At 37.5% G+C, this 23,791-nt stretch overlaps 1 protein-coding gene across 11 annotated transcripts in view; it reads right to left on the bottom strand.

Moving 5' to 3' along the window:
* Positions 1–23,791, bottom strand: part of TJP1 (tight junction protein 1) — a 155,223-nt gene that overhangs the window by 37,149 nt on the left and 94,283 nt on the right. For all 11 annotated transcript variants that reach the window (XM_030456645.1, XM_030456646.1, XM_030456647.1 and 8 more), the window contains one exon: positions 4,698–4,754. In XM_030456645.1, coding sequence (XP_030312505.1) covers positions 4,698–4,754 — 57 coding nt within the window. The remainder of the gene's footprint in view (positions 1–4,697; positions 4,755–23,791) is intronic.

Genomic DNA, 23,791 nt, shown 5'->3' with positions numbered 1-23,791 from the left:
GAATGTTGAGAGTTTCAGATGAACTACCCAATATCTCCCACTAGCAAAATATTAGAGTTCCCATTTGCATTTTTATGGCATGGGCCTGAGGTGGTCATGAAGAAGACCTTCAGTAAGCACAACGTCTCATACTACATTGTTGAGATACTGATTCAAACCCATATCACTTCCTGGAACACTTTCTTTGAGGGATCACATTATGGTGTTTACCCAGCTTGACCTAGCTTAGCTCAGGCACCAACAGGATCGCAACACACAGCAGTATGACTGCAGGCTCAGTTCTTAACAATAATGCCAAGATCCACTTGTACCATTACATACATCAAAACCTTGTCAGCACTTGCAAATCATCTGCATCTTAACAAAAGTAATTTTCTTCAATCTATTCCCTCTAGGGTGACCTGCCACTACAGCAAGGTCAATGCCTCTGAAAAATTACTCCTGTGAGATATTTCAAGATACAACAATGATGCTTACATTTCTGCCTGGAAGCAGTGAGAGTGGGAAACAAACCTGCTAAATATAACTGATTTGCCAGCTATCTAGCTCTTTCATTGTTGCCCAGAAAACATTTCCAGTAGAGTACTACCATTTAAAAGCTTTCCTTTGCTCAAGGATTTATTTTGAAATTTTTGACTATGCAAAATACAGTCACTGGATGGAAAAGATCAGATTTCAGTCAATTCCTCCTCTCCATTTCCCACAACATATGTTCCAAGTTGGCAGACTTGTCTTTCATTTTCAGACTTTTCAGCAAACATGACCCAGCTTTAGTAAGGAGTTTCATAACCTTGACAGCAGAAGTAACATGGCAGTCTATCTGTCTGTAAGAAACATGACATTCATTTTTCAGACAGTAATTACTGCTCAAAAAACCTATCTCCCTTAAAAATAGAGATAACAAAGCAATGGTCCAGACTTAGCCTGTAAACAGTGACTAGGACCAGACAGTATTAAAGCAAAGATTTGGAGATACACTGTTCAGAAATTGATTTCTATTGTTAGCAAATACTGTTACCAGGTATGAAGAAATACCATGGTCTGACAAGCATGGAGGAGTGCAAATGGGTTGGCCTTACTGCTTCTTTTACATTTATTTTAATTCATTAAAGAAAGACTGGACATCTTGTCAAGATACATGCCAGCCAGATGAAATAGAAATCATGGCTGGGATTCAAGAATTACTAAGTGAAACCCTGTGCCATGCAGGAGGACAGCCTGAAGGATCATGACTACTTATGACCAGAGCTCAGGTCTTTTGTTTTTTGCAATAGTCAATGAAGACTATAAAGAGTAGACTATGAAAATATGTATTATGTCATCTTTCAGTTTTCCACTACTTCAACAAACAGAATTCAGTTGGTATTCTATTTTGGTGAGTAAAGAAGGGAGAAAGAGAGACATTTACAAAAACATTTCTACCAAATTTCCTATACATGTTCTCTGTCTTTCCTTAAACCATAAACAAAGTTCTTATAGTTCTCCACTCATGAAAAAAAATACAACCATTAGGTCAAAGCCAACAGAGATGCAGAAGCTCACTGTAAACCTTATCTTGTTGCTTGCCTTTCTAGTTGGTTTTGGTTCATTGTTTGTTTCTTCGGGGTTATTTTTAGTAGATTTGTAAATTGAAACACCAATATTAAGATGAGTAGTTTCATACTTCAAGGTTTTCCTTTTAAAGAAGCCCTGAAACAATTCAGTGTCATATACAGAACGCAAATCAAGAAAGACTGCAAGTCAGATAAAAACTTTCTAATCTAGTAATGTAAATCAATGTCTTATGGAATACTCCAAATTAGAAAGTTCAAATTAAACTCTCTATCTTTTTGAAAATTTAAGAGCTCAAATAAGAAACCTTCCTATAAACTTCAGCCTACTACTCCTTTTCTTGCTGCCCACCACCATCTTAAGAGATTGATTAAGAGATCCAAAGATCATCTGAAGATACCAACTGAACTACCCTTGGAAAACTAAACTTCACTGCTAGATATCTCTGAAAACACCAAGATGTTGATCACTACAGATTATGCACAATATAAACATGTATCCTAACTAAAATTGCATTTTTAAAACTCTGCCACATCAAATTCACCTCTAAGATGTTGCACTGTCAACATATAAAAGAAAAAACTGTATTGTTTTGCTCTCCTACAGTAAGATGCCATCAGAAAAGCAGTAAAGTATGTGTACATTTGGTTTGTTCTTTGGGGGAAGGAGACATACAACACAGCCACACAGAACCCGAGTTCCAAGTATGAAGAAACCAATATAATACATGATTCATACAATAGACGAATCTCTGAAATGCTCTAACTGAAACTGAGAACATTTCAATCTCTTAGGAGCTAAGCAGCAGCCCAGGAAGTTGGAAGGGTAGTAAAGAAAGGGAACAAAAACTCTTGGCTAGAAGCTCAAGCTTCTCCCCCAGAATGTTCCTATGAAGTCTTTTGACAGTAGTGCTGAAAGTCACCAATAACTCTGTTAAATCACAGCACAATCAGACAGCTTACAGACTCTGTTCTAGATTCTCAAAGATACCTGAAGCAGATGGATTTAAAATAAAATAATGCAATGTCTGAAGCATATCAAAGTGCCTGAACTGACAGATGCATAGCGCAACCACTGGGATTAAGTATACTCTGTCCCTGAGTTGTAATGACATCTCTGGAAAATCATCTCACTAGAGAAAGCAAGTTCAGTTATTCAAAATGTTTTTTCTGAGGCTGACTGTAGATGGTCTCTAGTAGTTCTCTAGCTCAGCCAAGTGGAGCAGATAAACTCACACAGAAAATATTCCATAGCGACTCCAAGTGGCATTTCAAGTCTATTCCAATTATATGAACGTCTGGATAGCTTTGAGGATAACTGAGATCTGGATGCATTTCACTTACAACTAAACTGAAGTAACCTCATTTGCTTAATAATCTAATACTGCAACAATTTCACAAATAAAAAGCAAAATCAAAAACGCCACAAACAAATATGCAGTCACTTTCCTAAATCCCTTTCCCAGTGCTAAAGATAAATTTTAAGCCTCAATTTGCTTAACAGCAACAGCATTTGCGTAACAGTTTTGTTTGTTATCCAGCAGATGGAAAACATTTCTTTTTTAATTGGGTAAATTAATGCTAACAAATTATTAACAGCACATGCTATCAGCCTCCAACATCATTAAGAGATACTTACTCGGCTACTAAAACAGTTAAACCAGTACAGCTGGCAGAAGCTTTGCACAGAAAATACTATAATAAAAATTATAATCTAGTCATATTTTCATTTCTATACTACACGAGAACTTCTGAATATGCTGCAAATGCAACCAAAACCATGATTTCTAGTTCCTATTATTTCTAAATTTGTTCAAGGCAGGTAAAATCATACTGCAGCATTTCAATATTCCTTTGTGCACTGACTGAACTCATCATTTTCAGGTTTTATTAAAGTTACTTCTTCAATTAGCCAGAAAAATATCCTCCAGAGAAACTAAGCTATAACCAAGTATAGGAGCCAATCTTGTTTTGCTCTAGTGGTTTGTTTTTGGTTTGGTTTTTTTTTTTGGTCTTATGTTCCAGGACAGTATTGATTTATTCAGTGATATGAGTAAAAAATTTCAGTTTGAGCAGATTTCATGGATGACTGGACAGGTTCAAGAGGAAAACGTAAAGGCCAATTCCATGTAAAAATACTACTACTTTCTCAAAAACTTTCTGACCTAAAAGTTGCTGGAAGCTTGATGAGTAGCCTAGAGAAGTATCACCACACATTTTTCTTTTTACTTATCCTTTTCTTCCAACATGTCGTTGCAGCTAGAGACAGTGAACGTTGTTAGACAGCCTTCTGGTCTAACTGGACATAATTGCTTTCTTCCTAAGAGGTCAGGTACTGAAGTGATTATTTTGAATCAACATCAAACTCATTAGGATCAACAGATATTAGGTGTTACAGAGAATTAACATTTTATCTGATCAGCTGATTTATTCATACACATTTTTAGTCACAAAGGTTCATTTATCTGATCAATGCTACAATTCTAAAATGCCTTGATTCTGTGCTGAAGAACTGAAGGCAAATAATTAACTTGCTCCCTTGAGAAAACTCCTGTGCATCTCCCCTTTGTTGTAATCAATTGCTATCTGGGCCATGATTCCATGGTTGCTTTAATACCAACCTGTTGCCAGAAACAGGATCTCTAAGCAATTCATTCCTTACTGCCTCTCTTGTACAGCTTTGTAAGTACATCAGAAATGAAGTTCAATTACAAGTAACACAAATAAGAGAAGTCAGTCTAAAATCACTATTTTCAGCTGATACTTAAAAAATCTGGCAAGCAACTAAGGCAGTTTTAGTTATACTTAACTACGTTGGTTAATGGCACTACAAATATTTTTTAAAACATGTAAGTGTAGTTATAGCACAATTGTTAATGAACACTTAGGATTTCTAATTAGTCTCAGTTATGTACAGAAGTAATCTAAAGATTTGGTTCTCGCATAGTTATTTGTTGGCAGGCCTATCTCTAAAACTCAACAAATACAGCTACTATGAAATGGAGCTTTTACAACACTTCTAAATTTAAACAAAGGAATATGACAGTTTCCTTTTCTTTTACTTCCTGACATCTGGCTTTTTCCTATTGTTTTCAAAAGCTACCAGTATCCTGCATTAGGCACACACAACCAATTGTATGAACTTACCCTGTGAAGAGTCACTGTGTGTTGTTCCCATATAGCTGTTTCTTCCATTGTTGTGCTCTAAGGAGAAAAAAAAAAATCCAAAAATTAGACTTCACTACCAACAGCTGTACTGAACAACTGAATAATACCACACACAGAAACTTGCCCTCAGAAGTGACATTAATATTAATATTGAATAGCTACAGAGAAGTAGGGCTGGCTCATTTGTTACACATTTCCTGTCTTTATGTCACCTCTGAACTGGCTGTGCTCCAAGGGAAGGGGAGCAGGGAAAGAATAGGCAAAATAGATTCCTAATCATTATGTATCTCAGAAACTCAAGTTAAAAAGAAGTATAAAGGGAAGGACTACAAGAAGCATTTGTGATGTAGGCTCTCTTGTTTGTGCATTAAACGTACAGTAAATTAAGCTGGTCCAAGGCCTTCTTTCAGAGTTTCCATTGTGATCAGTTGTACTTAAAGTCTGACTTAGATACTTTATTCTTCTGTGAACATTGTCCTTTTGCTTTTCCTAGCAGTATGCAGATTACCACTAACTCATGAAAACCCAGCTACAGATTACAGTACTTGTGTTACTGTATTATGCATACAGGTCACATTTAACAGACTCCATGGTTTAATGCAGGCTTATTTCTCTGGTGAACAGTGGCAATGCAGAAATAAACAAGAAGGCCCTCTCTAAGGGAACTAGATTAAACAGTAACATTATGACAATATTTACATACCTGCATTTCTGCTTAAAAGAGTAGACACTCACACTACTTAATGTGTCACGACAAGTAAACATTTGGAAAGGGAAAAATGGAGTGAGGGAGGAAAAACTAGCAGAGCCAAAGGCTTGAAAACAGGCAGAAAGGCAGCAGGAAATACACAGTGAACAGCATGAAGCCTCCTGCTATCCTGCTGCTACTTTTTCTGCCTTTCCAGAGTGAGTGCCCAGTGTTTTGCTCCATATCCATAAGCAAACAATCCATTAACTAAAGAACACAATCAGCATGTGAACATCTCTGCAATATGGGAGTGTTTGCTGTTGTTTTGTTTTTTTTTAAATTTACTTTGCTTTAAATTTGTTTCAGTTAAAGTAACTCAGTTACTTCAAAAAAATGTACTGTATTACAATACAGAATAGCAGCTGGACTGTTTACTCTCACAATCAATACCTCTGAAAACTCTATCCGATTTCCTTACATCATAATTTGCAACTATGTTTAAAAAGGAAGTTCTTATCATAATCCCAAAAAGCTGTGGTCTTTTTCCTCCACATTTGTACTCCCATTTCAGCAGTCAGGATGTGCTACACTGCTTCTCTTTCAGAGTTTACTTCTGAACGTTTCAGTGCAGCTTCATTGGGATTTATTTCATTCAAAAAGCTTCCCTCTCCCGCTCCATTCAGTACAAAATGTAACTCTTTTGCAATACAAATTGATTCAATTCTACCCCAGAATTAGATTTTCCTTCACTTCACTTTTTTAAAGTGGACGAAATATATATTAAAACACTAATGATTTACACACACAAAATAATAAAAAATAAACCAATCTTCTGCTTGCTCAACGGTTAATGAATACTGATTTTCTTCCCTATTTCTGGTGCTCTCATTCTGTCTTAGTTTTGGCAAGAGTTAGTCAGACTAAACATCTCATCAACAGAGGGACTTATCTCTGCAAGTACACTTCTAAAAGAAAAAGCTTTAAAGAGCTCCTATTTAGGAAAAGGTGCAACAGGAATTCAATAAAGGACTGCAAAAGCTGCAATTCATGTTTTAATTGAAATAGGCTGCCACACTTTCATCTGCAAGTAGCAACAAAGAAGTTAACCTGACTGGCTCATTTATTGCATTTGTCCTGGCAGCACCACGCAGGTACAACACTCCACCAGCAGTCAGAGGCACTTTTGCACAGCACAGCTTGAGCTTCTTGGCTGACAGGGTACCAGATTTCAATGGCTTTGAGTTCTTGAGCCTCCCTGCTGGAGCTCAGTACATGAGGCACAATGGAAACACACCAACTGGTTCTGGATATTGAGAAGACTGATAAAACCCAGTTTAACCAGCTAAGCACTGCTCCCACTACACCCGAGAGAACTGGCAACCTCAAAGTCACAGCAGGATAAGATAAGAAAAACAGATTACACAATGACTAGGAAAAATGCAAACAACCTATGTATTGTGCTTCTGAGAACTGTGAGAAGACTTTCTACCCCACTAAAAAACCAAGACTAACTGCCCCCCATAAACAGCCAAATAAACTCACCAGCCTTTTTAGAACTAGACAAGGTTCTATTCACTCGGGCTGCCATTTTTAGTTCCTTTGTCTTTGCAAATGCTCAGTCTTTCAGCATCGCTTGTTCTTCTCCATTTTCTTGCTCACACCATCTCGTGTACTCATCTACTGCTATCACCTAGCCTAAATTTTACTAATACATTTATTTCAGATTCACAAGACTTGGAAACATCAAATATCCATTAGTTAGATAGCAAGGCAAGTAATATCTTACTTTCATTCTTTCTGCATGCCCAAACAGTCCAATCAGGAACAGGGAAACATTTCAGAGGAAGCTTGAGGCAAGTTGTTGGTTTGAAAACCAATTGCTTATGCAACTTATTTTCTCATCTGTAAAGAACTGCACTCACAAAAGACAGAGAAGTTTGATGAAGGCTGTGAAGGTACTTGCCCTACTAAGCACTGACAACTGAGGCAGAAGAACTGACTTGAGCTGCTATCAGCTGAGGTCCCAGCTGTGATGCTGCTCTTAGACTACACTCAGAGAGAACTCTAATTTTTCATGTAACATCTGGATTTCAGCAATCTGAATTCCCAAATTCTAGAAATGACAAACACTGCCTGTAATTAAGGAGTGGAGCTAATGTCACTGCAGTGGCACCCCAACTTGGGGGGGTTACCTACCTCTGATTTAGGTGAAATACAGGTGACCCAGTAGGAACTGAGAAACTCATACAGCCCACCACCACAGGAGCTAAGAACATGAGATGAGAATACTGCAATGCTACAATCTGAAGTAACTTCATGAGAGAAGTTGGAAAGAGAGTTGGACCATGAAGTGGTCTCTTAGAAGATACCATAAAGTGTCTTTGAAATGCAAGTGGATAACAGACAGCATTTGACCTTTGTCAACTCCAAATATTATGAATCTATTACTTATACATCTGTACATGAAGAATAAAAATAATCGAAAGAATGATGGTGTCATGGCTTCAGTGTTGGAAGGATTTATTTTGTGCTTGTGCTTTATTAGCTCATTAGCTTAAACATCCTCATAGAGACAATGAGTATCATTCCCAGCTCTGTATATTGTAAGCGGATGTGTTTGTGGGTTGGGGTTTTTTTATTATTATTTAAAGGATAAAGTCACACATGAAGTTGCCACTTATCAATAAGTAATGCAACTTGCCACTTGCTCAGAAGTACCAGATATTGTTCTACTTTTTTATCTTTGAAATTACCCCTTGAGACAAACATATCAAACATCTTTCCAAAATGCCTCCTTTGTGGGCTACAAGAGTTCTTCAAACAAAGCCAATAATTTTTTCTTTCACTTCTCACCTTATTTCTTCCCTGCTCCTCAAAGACTGGTGTTTTCATTTTAGTTTTAAAAAAACATGCTTTTGCTCATACAAATCTACCTTCATACAGGCATCTGGGCACATGAGCAAATATCCAAGACTGCATTTCCCCAAAGGATTAATTCCATACTTACGCACCGAGATTTTTCCTTCAAGCTTAATGCAGGAGGGGAAAAAAAAAAGCCTTGCTGGCTACGAGTTTCAACAATGGTCTCATATTTGCAAACAGCATTGCTTGGTTTATCACTTGGAAAAGCATCAGCACTGGAGCCACCCAGGAGCCTGAGAAAAGACTGTGATTTCCCATTTGGAAAGATACAAAGTATAAGCCAGAGAAATTACTATTCAATACATAAATTAATACAAGGTTCCTTGGGTAAAGTTTCTTGCAGGATAAAGCACTTACTTCTTCAGATTTATACACCTAGAGGAAAAGATGAGACTAAGGTCAAAGCTCCTACATATTCTTGAAATTGAAGCCAGAATAGTTTCAGTGTTTCTTCGTAACTCTTACAAAAGAAACAAAAAAATTGTGTCAAGAATTACAAGTTAGATTTTAAGCTTGTTTGCTCAATTATGATCATTTTGACATGAGGTCAAAGGAGTTCTCACTGACCCTATTTCTTAAAATACATTCAACAGTAATTCCCTTTAAATAAACAATCTGTTCCTATTTACTGTTGCTATATATTTCCACACATTTCTCACTTAGTACAATGAGATTGTTACATTTTCAGAGAAAATTATAATTAGGTATCTACATTAGAACAGGAAGATTTTGAGATTTTCCTCTGGACAACATAAGGAGTAACCTACAGTGGGAAGCAATAAAATACTTTTAATATCTTTAAAACATCGTTTTGTGGATCAGCACTGACAGCTGTCCTGCAGACAATAAAATGAAGCAACTACTTCTGCTACCTCAGGGGGCATATTGTTTCCATTCTCTGCAAAACACAATAGAGAGGAAAGCTATCTGTGACAGATCCCATATCTACTCTAACCCTTTCAACTACAGCTAACAAACTACAAGAAACCAAATGGCCAGAGATCACTAACTCAGTCACAGAAAGAAAAATGTCTGCTCCAAGCATGCACCCTCATGTTGTAGCTTCAGTTTACACTGTACTTTCAATAAAATGCTAGCATCTAAAAACATTCCTAATCATAAAAATAAAATCATGACAACCTTGGGAAATAATTTTTATTCTAGACATTAAAAAAAAAAAAAAAAAAGAGAGGGAGAGAGAGAAAAGAAAACTGGTGAGGGGCTCTGTCAAAAGAAGAAAATAAGTTTATACTGCAAGTCTGTCCCTTCAGAAGGACACACCAGAAATTCATTCATATACCTTATATATCTTGCTGAATTCCTATTTGGCTTCTAAAATTAATTCTCAATTATACCGGGGGAAGCCCAACTTCAGCAGTAGGATGTTATTGACTTTCAAAGTTTTAAGGGTTATGCAGAATCAATTAATTGCACTTGAGAGAACAAGAATTAAAAGTGCTTATTAGCATTTGCAACCGTTAAAAGAATTTCTGCAGGTTTGTTAGTATCTAGGAGGTGATGTTTACCATTCACTTACTAATAAATCAAAGTCACTACCTAAAACAGTTTCCTGACGAAGTTCAGAAATCTTCCTCAGCAACTAGAGTAGGGAATGGAAAGGTCATTTCCCTACACACAGCATCTTTCAGCACTCAGTTGGAGCAGTGCATTGTTTCCAACACTGACCAGGGAAGGCTTCCTACAGACATTCACCTTTGTTCTTGCCTAGTTAAACTACAGCCAACTTAAGTTCCAAAAGATTCCCTCCAATTGTCTTACCACAAAAGTCTTCAGCTGGCTAAAAAAAAAAATAAAATATATGTTTTAACAGTTCCCTTGTAACTGGTGCAATGACAGAATCAGACTGATTTTATCAACTGAAATGAAAGCTGTCTTGCACAGTCTTTATACAAGATAGGCAATGCACCAGACGTACTCTACAGAGTACCACAGAGATATTTAGAAGTACTCCAAATACTGGAGGCCAACAATCAGAACAAGTGTAGCCAAAAAGGAGGGTACTCTGAGGCAGGATGAAGGCTACAGACTACTGCCTAAAGCTGTTTCTCTGGGCTCAGAACTGAGGAATCTCTCTAGTAAACTTCACAAGTAGCCTTGTTTTTTTACTTAATCATATGTAAAGACTGTTTCCTTGAATGTATTTTTGAGAAAAGACTCAAGAGAAATCAAGAGCAGCTCAGGGACTGCTGCAGAGAAACAACATGCACCTGATGCAATTTGATTATCTGTTTTACCAAGCAATCCTAAATGGAAAAACACCACAAAAGCATCCTCTAGGGATCTGGGAAAAAAACAAAACCAAAACCAAACCAAAACAAAAAAACACCAAAAACAACAACAACACACAAAACCCAAACGTTCCTCAATGAAGCTATGAAGCCTGTCTTTAGCCTTACCTGCTGTCTGAAAGTCCACCTATGGAAGTGACACTGAATACCTTGGAAACAGAAATACTTTGTTCTCACAAGTGGATGTACTAAACACCTGAAAGCAAAGCAGTGCACACTGCAATTTTTTTACCCCTTATTTCTCTGCATGTTTCCCAAAGCACTAGGTCAAGAGTTCTACTGCTCATAAACACTTGCCACACTCACCAGGCCACCTCATGAAAAGCCTGTATTAAGGGTATTATTCAGCTTGGCCTTCAGACAACAACGTGCAAAAGTTCAAAAACAAAAACCAAGGCACAGAATTCGCAACATTCCATGTTAATAAAATGAACTTATATTTACTTAGATCAATCTAGAAGTGCAAAGTCTCTACTACAATATTACATATGTACTGCCTAGACAACAGAAGTCACCTTTACATGATGATTAAAATACTAGCATTAAACTTTTACGTCTTTAATAACACCTAGGCTGCCTAGCCCATTTCAAATAGTTCTCCCAAGGCTTCCACAATCACATGCTGCTCTACAGGATACCACATTACTAAATACAATTACCACTGCTTCCTGTTCTACAATTACTGGCTGTATTTTCAACACAGATACTGCACATATCTAAAAACACCCCTTCCAATTATTTTCCTGATTCATTTTTCTGCAAAACCATTTTGTTCAAACATTTCTGTTCTAACCTCTGAAAACTATTGTCTCTAAACTAAAATAAAGCAAATCAACAACATCAAAAGAAAAAATCAATAAAAAACCCCAGTAATTAATTCATCCCATACATTGCCCAACTCTGTTCCCTGTTACAACCTGACTCACTTTTCCAGAATGGCCTCTCAAGTCAAAGCCTCACACATCACAGACAGCTCTCTGATCCCCACTCCCAGGGTCATAAAACCTTATTGTTGTTGTTACTGCAAAATAAAAAAAACTATAAATCATACTTCTTAAAAAGCCCTAAACAAGAAAAATGTGCAGAAATGGGGCAGGGGAGGATATTACATTTTATTGAAATGATTACATACTGGATTACAGATCCAGTTAAAACTGAATATTTAAAGATTTCAGGATACAGGCCTAGTGAATGAATGCCATTATCTCTGAAGGGCAGCAGGCTCACACTAGGGAATCAAAAGGAAAAACAAATCAGAATCCAAGACCCAAATGCAGATACATCTCAAATCATCTTAGGTCAAGTAACTTCAGATGAAGAGAACCACTCAAACACCCTGGTAACAGTATCAGCCAACAGCTAAGCAAAGCTTACTAGCTTGGTGATCTCTAAGGCGTGGGAAAACTGTGCTGGAGAATTTGGGGTCCTTGTCTGTTTTGCTTTTTTCCATTTTGCTTTCCAGCTGGCAGTGGAATCACGTAGGATCACAAACTCCAAAGCACTGGCAAACAGTGTTTCACAGATCACTACTCCAGGCCAGTATGCTAGCTAAATGGAACCAAAATTGCAACAGAACAGGAAAGCTAAAAAGCTAAGTAGTAAGCTATGCTTTTCCCCTCTCCTAAGTGATGTTGCCAAAGGATGTGCAGATAGCTTGCACTTTGAAGTAATTTTTCTAGTATACTGACCTAGGTGAGTATTTTAAGACAGAAATTCCAAAATTAGAGTACCATTTTTAATATGTAATTGAAAATCCTTACCTTCTCTTTAAAGAAAGATCAATCTTAGCTATGGGGTTTTTTCCAAATATTTTCAAACCCAAGATCTTCAGGCGAGTCAATGTGATCCTTAATACTTTAAATCTCAGGATGCAACTTGAAAAGAACTTATTTTATCACAATTAACAGCTCAAGCAGCAAACATGGCCCTCTTATTAGCATCCATCCTCAAAAGTATCTCTCTCGTATTATGCTTGTGCAAGTGCCGCACTTGTGTATGTGGTTGTTGCTACCTGTATCAGGTCCTCACCAGTTCATCTCATCTGTGCCACTGGCAGTTTGTATTAGAGCAATGCCAGCATAAAAGCTCAAACTGCAGCCTCCCATGAAAGCAAAATAAGCTATACTGAAGGATACAAGTAAAGCTCATTAAGCATACACAGCTGTGACTGCAGTTTCACAGCAACTGACTCAACTTGGAACGGGAAATTCCAATCTGATGCTACCTCCTGGGCTGCCTGGTTTTAAAACTACAGAGGTGCTCAAATGCTGCTGCAGGCTGCCCCAGGAGGCCATGGAAGGTGTTCAAGACTCATCTGGACAAGATCCTGGGAAACCTGCTGTAGCTGACCCTGCTCTCAGAGTGGGATTGAACTAAAGGAGTCCCTTACAACATGACTTCTGAAAGAACCCTCACTGCTCAAAGCAGTTCACACTGCAGAGGGTTGGGCTAGGTCATCTCACACGCACCATCCCTGCTCTTGGATGCAGGTCAGTGGTAACAGTTTTCAGTTAAGAGCATGAGCTGGAGTTCTTCCAATTTGGTTTTTCCCTTGAAGAAAGGGGAGAACAGCTGTCAGTCCCACAGAAAACAAAAATCATACTGTATTAATTTTATAGAAGAACCTAAAACTGGCTTATGTACCTGCCCCTGGCTTTTTAAAAGCAAGCTCCAAATCCAGTGTGCACAAGCATAAGATACAGCCACCAGAAAATTACCAACAAGAAGTTAGGCATCAGAGCAGCAACCAAAGCATTGAAGCACCTCACTGAAGGCCTGAATGCCTCTTACCTTGTTTCCAATCCAGAAAATCATAACCTAGTTACCAAGCACTGCACCACGTCAATTTTAGGTTGTTATACTCTGAAGATCCATCAAATGAGAGCCTGAGGATAGGCAACAGTATCCCAGTAAGAGCAGGGTTGCTTTTACCAAGATAAAGCTTTCAAATATCAATCAGATTAAATGTACGTTCAAGAGCCCTACATGACAGTTAAAGTCACAGACAGAGAATTATGGCCTTGCTATCTTCTGGCTTCACAATAAAACAGCAAACATATTTCTCCTTGCAATGATTGGGGCTTATTGCTTGCTGTTTTGTTGGGTTGTTTTATTTGTTTTTAAAAGCCCACACAGCCAGAACAAAATGTAATTTATGATTAATTAACCAAATTCTTCTGAAATTGAGAGCTGAAAGGCAAGTACTCCAAACACAGATTGCCTTTTGCCTGGCAAAAGCAGTTGACAGCTACTTAGGTAGTTGCAGAATTCCAGGGGGCTCTTCTGCTCATATTTCCCCACCCTGAATCCCAATATGAAGGAATACATTGCTTTATGTAGTAAGATTTTTTTTTCTTTATATAGGTAAAAACTTTCTTCCTCTGAATCTCAACCAACCACTCTTGAGAAAGAAATTTTGGGTTACGTGTCCTTCCCCTACCCTGACCAACCACATAAACACAGATGGCATTTCTCCCCACCCCCATTTTGGGTAACTGTCAGTTAAGAAGATTCAATTTTAGCAGTCACATGGTTGCTGAGCATCTGTAGAACACATTACAACTCTAAGCTCCCATTAATTTTACAGATTCAAAAGAAGTTAGACAACAAGGATACAGAAATGCATGAGTTTAAGAAGAAGGAGAGATGGTGAATAGTGTTAACTGTTACAGCTCTTTAAAAAGGAGAAATTTCTGGTGTTAACAAGTTTTTAGTGACTTTGAAATAACAAATACTTTGGTTAAATAATAGCACCTAATAAGGAACACAACAGGTTCTTGGTGGGTTTTGGTTGTTTGGATTTGTTTGGTTGGTTGGATTTTTTTAAACGGGGTGCTTGTTAAGTTGAAAGAGGCAGAAAAAAGCACAACTTAGTGGAAGGGAGGGAATGAGAATGAGAGCAGCATCACAATAACTTTACAGGTCAGAGGCAGACAAGATTTGGATGGGAAGACAAGTTAACAAACACTACAGCAGTGACTAATGTTAATGTGTCCAAAAAGCTTATTCAGCTACCAATAAGGAAAACACTCCCGAGCTTTCTTTTCAGGCATGTAGGGGAAGTAGAAAACATCATTTTTCCTCAGCAGAAAGGACTACCCCAATCCTATTAACAATGCCTAGTTTTGTATTACTTCACCAAGAAATGGAGTACTCATTTACTTCATTTTCCAAAACATGCATCTTGGAGCAGGGGAAGAGGCATCTGTTTAAAAGGGCACAATCTAGTACACTTACACTGTACTTCACAATTGTCTCCCAGTCCCCCTAGGGACCTACATGCACAGCACGAGTGTGCTCTGGTATTTTCTTCCTGAAAAAAACTTCCTTTCTAAAGCTAATACATTAACTATTAATTAGGTGATGAAGAAAAACATTAGCATGCTGCAATTGTCCTTACATGCAACAAAGAAACTGAGCAACATAGCATTGACAGAACTCAAAGCCAGGTAATGTTTAAAGTTGAATATATAAAATTAAAGAAAACCTATTAAGAAATATTGCCCAGTATTTTAATTCTAAACAATATAGTGCAGGCAAAGAGATGAAACAGAGTCCTTTCCTTTCTTATACCAAGTCATTACATTGCATTTAGTGGCCCACAGACCTACAGATGAACTCCTGTATTTCCAAGGAGCATATTCATGCACCTGATTTAACTGCTTCATTTTCATTGGTCCCTTGCACCCTTTTGTTCACTGTCCATGTAATAAAAATGGATTTAAACTATCCACTGCAACCAAGAATAGTTGAAGTGATTGTGAAAGTTCAGTTTTGAATGAGTGGTGGAGAGAGGCGAATAGGGTCTAAAAAACATTTAAAAATGATGGATTACTTCAGTAATTGTGTGAACCAACTAAACAGATGTCCAGCAGTGCTGCAGAGGCAGCCAGAGGACTCTTAAAGCAAACTCTCATGTCAGAACAGGTATAATGATTAAAACAGCATCTTCAGACTGCTGCTTGGCAATAAAAGGGTTAAGGAGTAGCTAAAGCCTACTAGACTTAAGGCTACTCTCACCTGTAGGGTAGAATATCTCCTTTATTTGCAAAGCTACCCTGAACTGAATCAAGGAATCTGGCAGTGGTGATGGCTTTCTTGAGTTGGAAAAGGAGCAGGTAAAAAGAGAAGCTAACAAAAACAAAAGTCTTTCCCAGGAGGTTATTAATTGACTACATGTATAAACATCACTCATGTAACATCATACATGCAATCACTTCCAAAACCCTATCTGCTTTAGTGGTAACAACTGCTTATTCACAGCCAGTAATAGAGTGGGATTATTGATTATTTTTCCTGAAAAAGCTTAAAAATCCTGGCTACATTATTAGATATTTAAAAGATACAGATAATTCTTCCCAAAAGGCATAAGTGGATTCTTTAGTTACCAAAGATGTACAAATATGTTTTACAGAAAAATCCTGTGCGTATTTCTACCACCCAATTTATTATCTTTCCCTTGTTCAAAGGAATCTGATTCCTTCATCTGCAAGAACCGTGGCCATCAACATGCACAAGAGAAAGCAACAGCAGCTCTAGAAGAATCAGCAAGCAAAGAATGAACAAGACATTTTCAGATTTTTCTTTCCCTTCCCTTAAAAGGCACACAGCAACAACACGTGTGACACTGCCACTCAAAAAACCAAGTCAAAACACCTTTTTTAGTCCCCTTAAACTCTTCATCTTTTTGAAAAGCACCAATGAAACCAATGTCATTGGAAAGACTGGACAAGAGGGGGCTAAAAGCAGGCCTGAAATAATGCCCAGTACCAACAGCTGGCCAGATTACAGTCCTCCTCTTTCATTTCCAACTGGCAGCAATCCCACCATTGCCTTTCATTACACCAGTGGTTGAAAACCTTTTCCAATTTGCAGATCTCTTAAGAAAAGATGGATGCAAATTACCATGTACTAAACTTCAGCTAAGAAAAGCAAGCCTTTTTTAAAACATCATGTTCTGGGGTTGATGGGGTTTTTTATGTGTTTTTTGTTTATTTGGTTGGTTTTGGTTGGTTTTGGGTTTGCTGGGTTTTTTGTTGTTGTCTGAATTTTCTCTTTTGCTGACTCTATCCCTACCCCCCTCAAAACACCTGTGAATCCCTATGAATCCCAGACTCAAGTATTACATTAGCCCTTTCTCACTGAGTAAGAAGACAACACCCAGTCTCCTTCCCTTCCCTTCTGAAGTCAGGGTAGAAGACACATGGACTACATTCACTAGAACAAAATGACAGAGCAATTACTGGGCAAGAGGCTTTATGCAAGCTTTAAATTAAACTCTGTAGGTTTTCAGATTTACATGACAATGGTGCCTTTTCCCATCCCACCCTAGAAACATACAGCTAGGATTTTTTCTTTCTTGTTTGCACATCAAAGCAGGGGAAGGGACTATGGTATTCACTAATGCTCTGAAGAGCATTAATTGTTGACCAGATTAGACCTTCCTAGCAGCATGTTGCCTTTATGCATACAAAGTAAAACAGCACACTCCAAAAACCAATAAAATTCTTTCTTCTAATGGAGAGCCATTTGGTAGACTTAATTTTTCTTACCACTGTACATGAACTAACACTGAACTTTACATAAAACTTAGTATGCAAATTTAGAAAGCTTTATAGTCAAGAAATTACCAAATCTGACCATCTTTCAAATGAAATGGCTTCAAGGCCCTTCTTCTGCAGTTTAAAACTTCATCTTCACCAGTTTAGCAGTTAAAGTGGTAAAAAAGCCAAAGTGTAACTAAAAGCACAGTTCCATCAGAGAAAAATGTGCCACACCCAGAAAGCCAAGTCAGCCTAAAAAAGGGTCAAGAAGCTACTTTTGTATTTACATCAGCAATTAAATCACTTAAGTGGAACAAAATGCCTCACCAGCAGCTTTAACCACATGACACTAACTGCTTTTCCCACAATTTCAAGTATATCAAGGTTACAGGATTACAATTCTAGACCAAAACTGCATCATGTCCATTCATCACCACTCTGGAATGCACATTCCCAAATAGGCAAGAAAGAAAACTATGCAGGCAGAAATATCAGGGCTATTTTAAAATATACATTGTGCTACTACCAGAATGTGTCTTCTAGCTACCTAGAACCATATTTTAAAATGAAGATGTTGCAAATACAAAGCCCTTAAAAAACAGCAAAGTCCTCCATTTTTTGAAGTTGTTCTGATTGTACTTTTAGCTTAAAACCTGGAAGAGTCAAAGCTGACACTCCAGTTCTCAAACTGAATACTTACAACCTTTACCCCACCTTTTCCTTACTCCAGCACTCCCCCTGGTACAGAAAGCAGCCCCATTGAACTCTGACATTCTGAATGTAACATATTTTAAGAAAATAACAAATGTTACACACCTGGGGAAAAAACTAGAAGTCTAAGTCTTTCCCCATCTGTTACCTTGTCTCTAAGCTTCACATTCTGGAGCAAGTTAAGGCTTTAAATTGACAAAAGAGAACAAATTCATTTGACAAGTGACACAGTTCAAAAAGAAGAAAGGAAGAAAGTTAACAGAAGTCCCATTTGGGTGCATTTTCCCCATTTGTTCACATTGCTGCTCATTAGTTCCAATGTGTTCTATAAAAAAAGTAATCAGAGGTGCTTCCAAACAACTCTTGCCCTACCTAAGCCAGTTCCTTGATTCTTGAGGGTGAAAGTGCACATCAAAACGTAACGCCATTTAATTTCATGGCTAAGCTTAAAGTTACCAGAACCTCACTCAAGCTTTGGATTTTGTACAACTCTTGCCCTGAGATGTTCCTCACCATCAGCAGCCCAAACATCAGGTGTGTTATTCCTGTCTGCAAGTCAAGGACCCAAAAAGGTCATTATTGAGACAAAACATGGGCTTTACTAGGACTTGGATAAATCTGCAACGTTGTTTTAGGCTTGCTGTACAACTTAAAGAACTTGTTACAAGGCAATACAGAAAAAAACGGACTTCAAAAGCTCTTTTCCCATTCCTCCTCTGCTTTACATCTTGCATCTACACAGCAAATTAAGGATATATTTTAGCTGCCCAGTTTTGGAAAATATATCACAAATAGAAAATATTACAGTGAGCACGTGCCAATTATAGGCTTGCACATACAGATCATCGTTCTGGTGTTATTTGCCCTTGACAGTGCACTTGCAACTTAACAATCAGTGCTCCCAACCCATATTTACTCTGAAAAGATCAAAGACAACACATGCATTATCAAATCAATAGTGGAGAATATTGATGCATATACTTAATATAATTAAATATTGAGATCAATGGCACTGCAACACTTCACAAAAGTGCTAAGTTTCTCCAGGCTCCAACCTCTTCCTCCAAAATGAAAGGAAGGCCATTGCAGAGCAAAGACATTGGGTAGTTCAATGTAATTTCAAATAATCTACAGTCCCACATACCCAGGTAGTACACATCATTTCCTCACAAAATAAGCAAATATTAGTATTACCTGGAAATAATTTCCAAAAGCCATGGTTTAGATTTACTGACAATTTCCTCATTTTTAGGATAAAATACAAACACATTGCTACCAAGAGCTAGGTATACGTTTTCCAAGATGAAATCTAAGCTTCTCATGTAAGCAAGTGATAAGCATCGAAACACACAGCTGCAGTATCTGAAAGTTGCTCTTGGAAGTCAGCCTGAACAAGACTGACAGAACAGTATAGCTGACTGAATAACAAAGCATGTTGCTTTATAGCAGTGTCACTTGGCATTTGTTCTGTAACACATTTAAGGGGGTCTTTCCCCAAGCCCCCTGCAATTTAAAACAACATCTAGTATCAGCCATTTATCAGTCCAAGAAAACAGAACCAAAAGTAATGCTCATACTTAAATGTGGTTCCATCACTTTCATAGACTTGCTCTCAAAACTGAGAAGAGGAAGCAAGTTAACACCTTACAAGAACACACCAGAAAAAAACAGAACACAAAATTACTGAGATATTAAAGAAAGCTAAAAATAAAATCCAATAAATGTAGGCAGCAGCTTTGACACCCATCAGGAACATCAGACAACAGATATCTAGATATATCAGAACTGTAACTAACACTGAAAGCTTTCTCTTGCCAGACTGAAAAGCAAGAGAATGTCAGGGCATTTTTAGAATTGTCACTACAGTTACACTATTGGCCGTGCTCTTATCAGTACTGGCCTGAAGAGCTACCTTCTCTGTCAGCCTAGGAAGCTAGCAATTTAAGTACCTAACAAAAAGATACATCACTGAGATTATTTTCTATACCAGTCAGCTTAATACCTTTTATAAAGATACAAAAAGAACTAATCATGTTCAAGAAGATCATTCTGATTTTGCACAAAACACATGAAGAATCCTGAACTAATAACTACATAAAGACACGACCATAAAAGTAACTGTGGATGTTATGGCTTCATCTCAGCTTGGAAATGATCAAGTATGCAACATGTAAAACAAGCAGAGACTACCTGCTTAAGAGACCCAGAGGCAGGTGAGGCTGCTCTTTCTCTCTAGGTAATTATCATTTCATAAAGAATAATCCTTGATTGCTAGCCAAGCTATGGCAAAGATGACAAGCACGTAGAGTATTTCAGAAGAGGAACTCTGAAAACAACAACTAAAAATAAAAGTCTATACATAACTACTCAGACATGCTACCCATCAACCCACCTCTTAGCAAGTATTTCCCATCTGTGCTTAATGGGCAGATATCTTTTTCATATACTCAGCACATTTTTTTAAAAGAAAAATCATGAATGACATTCTAGCTGTTTATCCAGCCAGCTGGAGAAGAAAGTGGAGAAGCTTTTGGTTAAAAACCTGAAATGTCCGTACAATTTTGGCCAATGACCTGTCACAGCTAGGTTACAGCTACAGTTCATTCAATCGATTCCCCAAGACACTATCAAGTTACACATAAACAAGAACCAGATGCTTGAGGGAGAAGTAAGCAACTGAATCACCTATAAACCTGCAAAACCAGGTGGGTTTTTTAAAAGTAATATCTTTCCTATATGAGTAAGAAACCTCAAGAGTTTAGTTTCAGTGCACCAGATTCATCTGTTTGATGAATCAGTTTAACAGAAAAAAACTACGAGAATGCCATGGTTTGCAGAAAAGCCATTTAAACCAGACAATCCCTCAGGAAAAAAAAAAAAACAAAAACCAGCAAAAAACAAAACAAAAAACCCTGAAGAGTGAATAGGTGAGGATTAAAAAAAAAGAAAAAAAAGAAAAAGTTGGTCAGAAAGCAGAGATCAGAAATTAAACCAGTACGTCCAAAGACAGTTGTAGTACCGTATTTTTTCAGTAAAGCCAGAACTGAACAGCAGAAGAAAGCTTACTGTAAAGAATGATTTTAAAGACTGATTTAATATTCATACCTTCAACAGTAATGCAACTTAAAACAATTTGTAAGTGAAAATTAAGTGCAGTGGCAGTACCTAAATTTGTACTTCTTGTATCAATATATTTACTTGCATCTTTTCCACTAATTTTTGTACATTCACCTTCAGAAGTCATTCCTTTTGAAATTTAATCCCCTAGAAGACAGTGTAATATTATCAACAGGTGTAATAATGCATTTTTTTGCCTCACTGTGCCATTTAAATTGATCCAAATTAATATTTTTTTAAAGAGATGGCTAGGAAAATACTCACTATGAAATTCAAGCACTCTGTTTCCTGCTGTAAATTCATTACTCATTCTGTTCTCTTCACTGCACTGCAATAGCAGGAAAAACATATGACATCCTTTCACTACCTCAAAATTCTATTTTAATGCTTTGTCACTATATACTACTTAGCCAAATAGCAAAAGCCATTTTTAATACACAAGTTGCTTAGCCATGAAGACACCTCACTGTTCAAGAGATACCAGGCAAAGATTGTTTTTTGTAGTTACTGGAAAAGCAGCAAACACAGGTGAACACCTTTAGTCACACTCCCCCCAAACAAGCAGACAATGCTGGCATGCTGCACAACAAAAGCTCAGTCTAAAAGCTATGTAAAACCTATACCTACATGATACAACACCAATAAATTTTTAGTGCCTTGTTTTCCACCTCTCATCAGAATAGAGCAGAGATACTTAGTTTTGATCCAAACACACTGAACTCAAATACCACTGGAATCAGAGGTACATGTAACCAATAAATTGTATTAAATATAAATACATTCCCCAGCATTAAAGACTAAATTATGAATTAGTAAACTTTGTCCTTCACAGGTAACTGGCTATTATGCTTCTTAATGTATAGGTTTAATTGGATTAGACACTCACTTCTCCCAAACAGCCCCTTATTTTCAGTGAGAACATGGATTCCCTCTCAGTGTCTTTGGAGAACAAAGAAGAGTTTATTCTACTTGAGCCTTCTACTCAGGCTATTGGAATTCAAGGTTTTTTACTTTTGGACTTCCTTTTCCTCTTTCTGCAATTCTTGCAAGTCAAGCATTACCTGATCTAACAACTACTAATAAAATTAAGGAGTCTGTATGAAAAAAGGTCCATATCATTTTTATTCATTTTCTAGTCCTGCTTTTAATACTGAAAGTACTGGCATGATAGTTACAACACATGATACCCACTGTGGATCACAAACTTCGAAGAAACACTCATTGGCTTCTTCCTATTCTTTGCACCAATTCAAGAAAAAAAATTAGTTAGGTCTCAAACTTCTCTACTATACAAGCCACATTTCAGAAACTACTTTTCACTGTATTAGTTATCAGCAATAAAGGTCCATTGTTTTTTTTAATCCCTTACCTCCCTTGCTTTGCCCAGTCACACACTCTTTCTTCCCACTAATCCACCCACTCTTTAAAGCCACCGCATCAACGTTTCAAGGCTGCTTGTTTGCAGCAGCTCAGAATAAACCACACAACCCAAGTCTCTCACATATATGACTATTTCTGAAGTGAAAATTAACACAAATACAATTTAAGTAGAGACAAGTCAACAATTGGGCCCAGATAAGAACTGTGTGTGCAGTCAGCAGGGGAGAAGTGTTGTTATAGAAAATGGGGGCTAAAAGCAGGGAATGAGAGCCAGCTTTGTTCACAGTCAGTAGCCTAAGTGCCTATCAGTCAGCAAAAGCATTTTTAAAACAGCTGCATCAAAGCTTTCTGCAAGTTAGTCAGCATGTGACAGGCCAGCACATTACAACAGTGCCACAGCAATGTCTGCATAATAGGAGTGCTCAGAGTGACCTGAAAGGTCAGTGTTTTCAAGCATTCCAGTAATCTGTAAATTGCCTTGGCTTATCGCTTGGAAGCAACATAATTACATTGCTTGAAGGGCTGGGACAGTAAAGACAGATTTTAGGTATTATGTTTTGGTCCGCTACATACTAACCTCTAAACTGTAAGTGTATCCAGGAAATACAGAGGAACACACAAATAAAAAAAATAAAGAGGTAGAGCAAACAAAATCTATTTTCATACTAAGCATCCAGTTCCATTTGTAAAATAGTATTTTCTGTAAGAGAAAGAAGAAATTACTACTGCCAGCTATAAACGTCCTAGGCAATTTACCCATACCAAAGCAAGACTGGTCAAGTACTTGATTCAAAGGTTTTTCTAAAGACAGAAAAGCAAAATCACATCAGCCTATCCACCTTACTAGATTAAAAACCTAACAGTAAGATTCAAACTATTTTAACTCACTCTTTGATTTCTGTGCTTCCCTCCTGTCATACAGCATAGCAACCTGAGCATGTGGATGGTGGAACAGGAACCTGCATTTGCAGTTCATCATAGTTTGCATCACCCTGTCCTGTGTTGCCATTTTACTGCACAGGAAACCACTAACAAATTTGTTTCTACTATTTCTTTCCAGATGACTTCAGGCATTCTTCATCCACACAGAAGAGAGAAAAAAGCACAAAGAACATTGTAAAAAAAACCAAACCAAACAAACAAAAACAAAAAATCCAAACAAACCTCAATTTCAGTTTAATTGTAAAGAAGAAGGGGAAAAGTCCATGCAACACACCTGACTACTTTTGTTTAAAGCATTTTTATTTTAGGTAACTACTTAAAGCATGCCTGTTTGTTTTTAAAGAAAGACAGACGATGTAATCAGAAGTTCAGGCTAGCAAAATGCATGCTGCAGTGGTATTACATTCAAGCCTAAAAGGCATCTCCTGCCCTCCTGCCGGCCAGCATTTTAAACTAAGATGC

This window comes from Calypte anna, chromosome 10, assembly GCF_003957555.1.
Source record: "Calypte anna isolate BGI_N300 chromosome 10, bCalAnn1_v1.p, whole genome shotgun sequence".
In the NCBI taxonomy this organism is placed as follows: Eukaryota; Metazoa; Chordata; class Aves; order Apodiformes; family Trochilidae; genus Calypte; species Calypte anna.
This window is presented reverse-complemented; position numbering and strand designations above follow the sequence as displayed.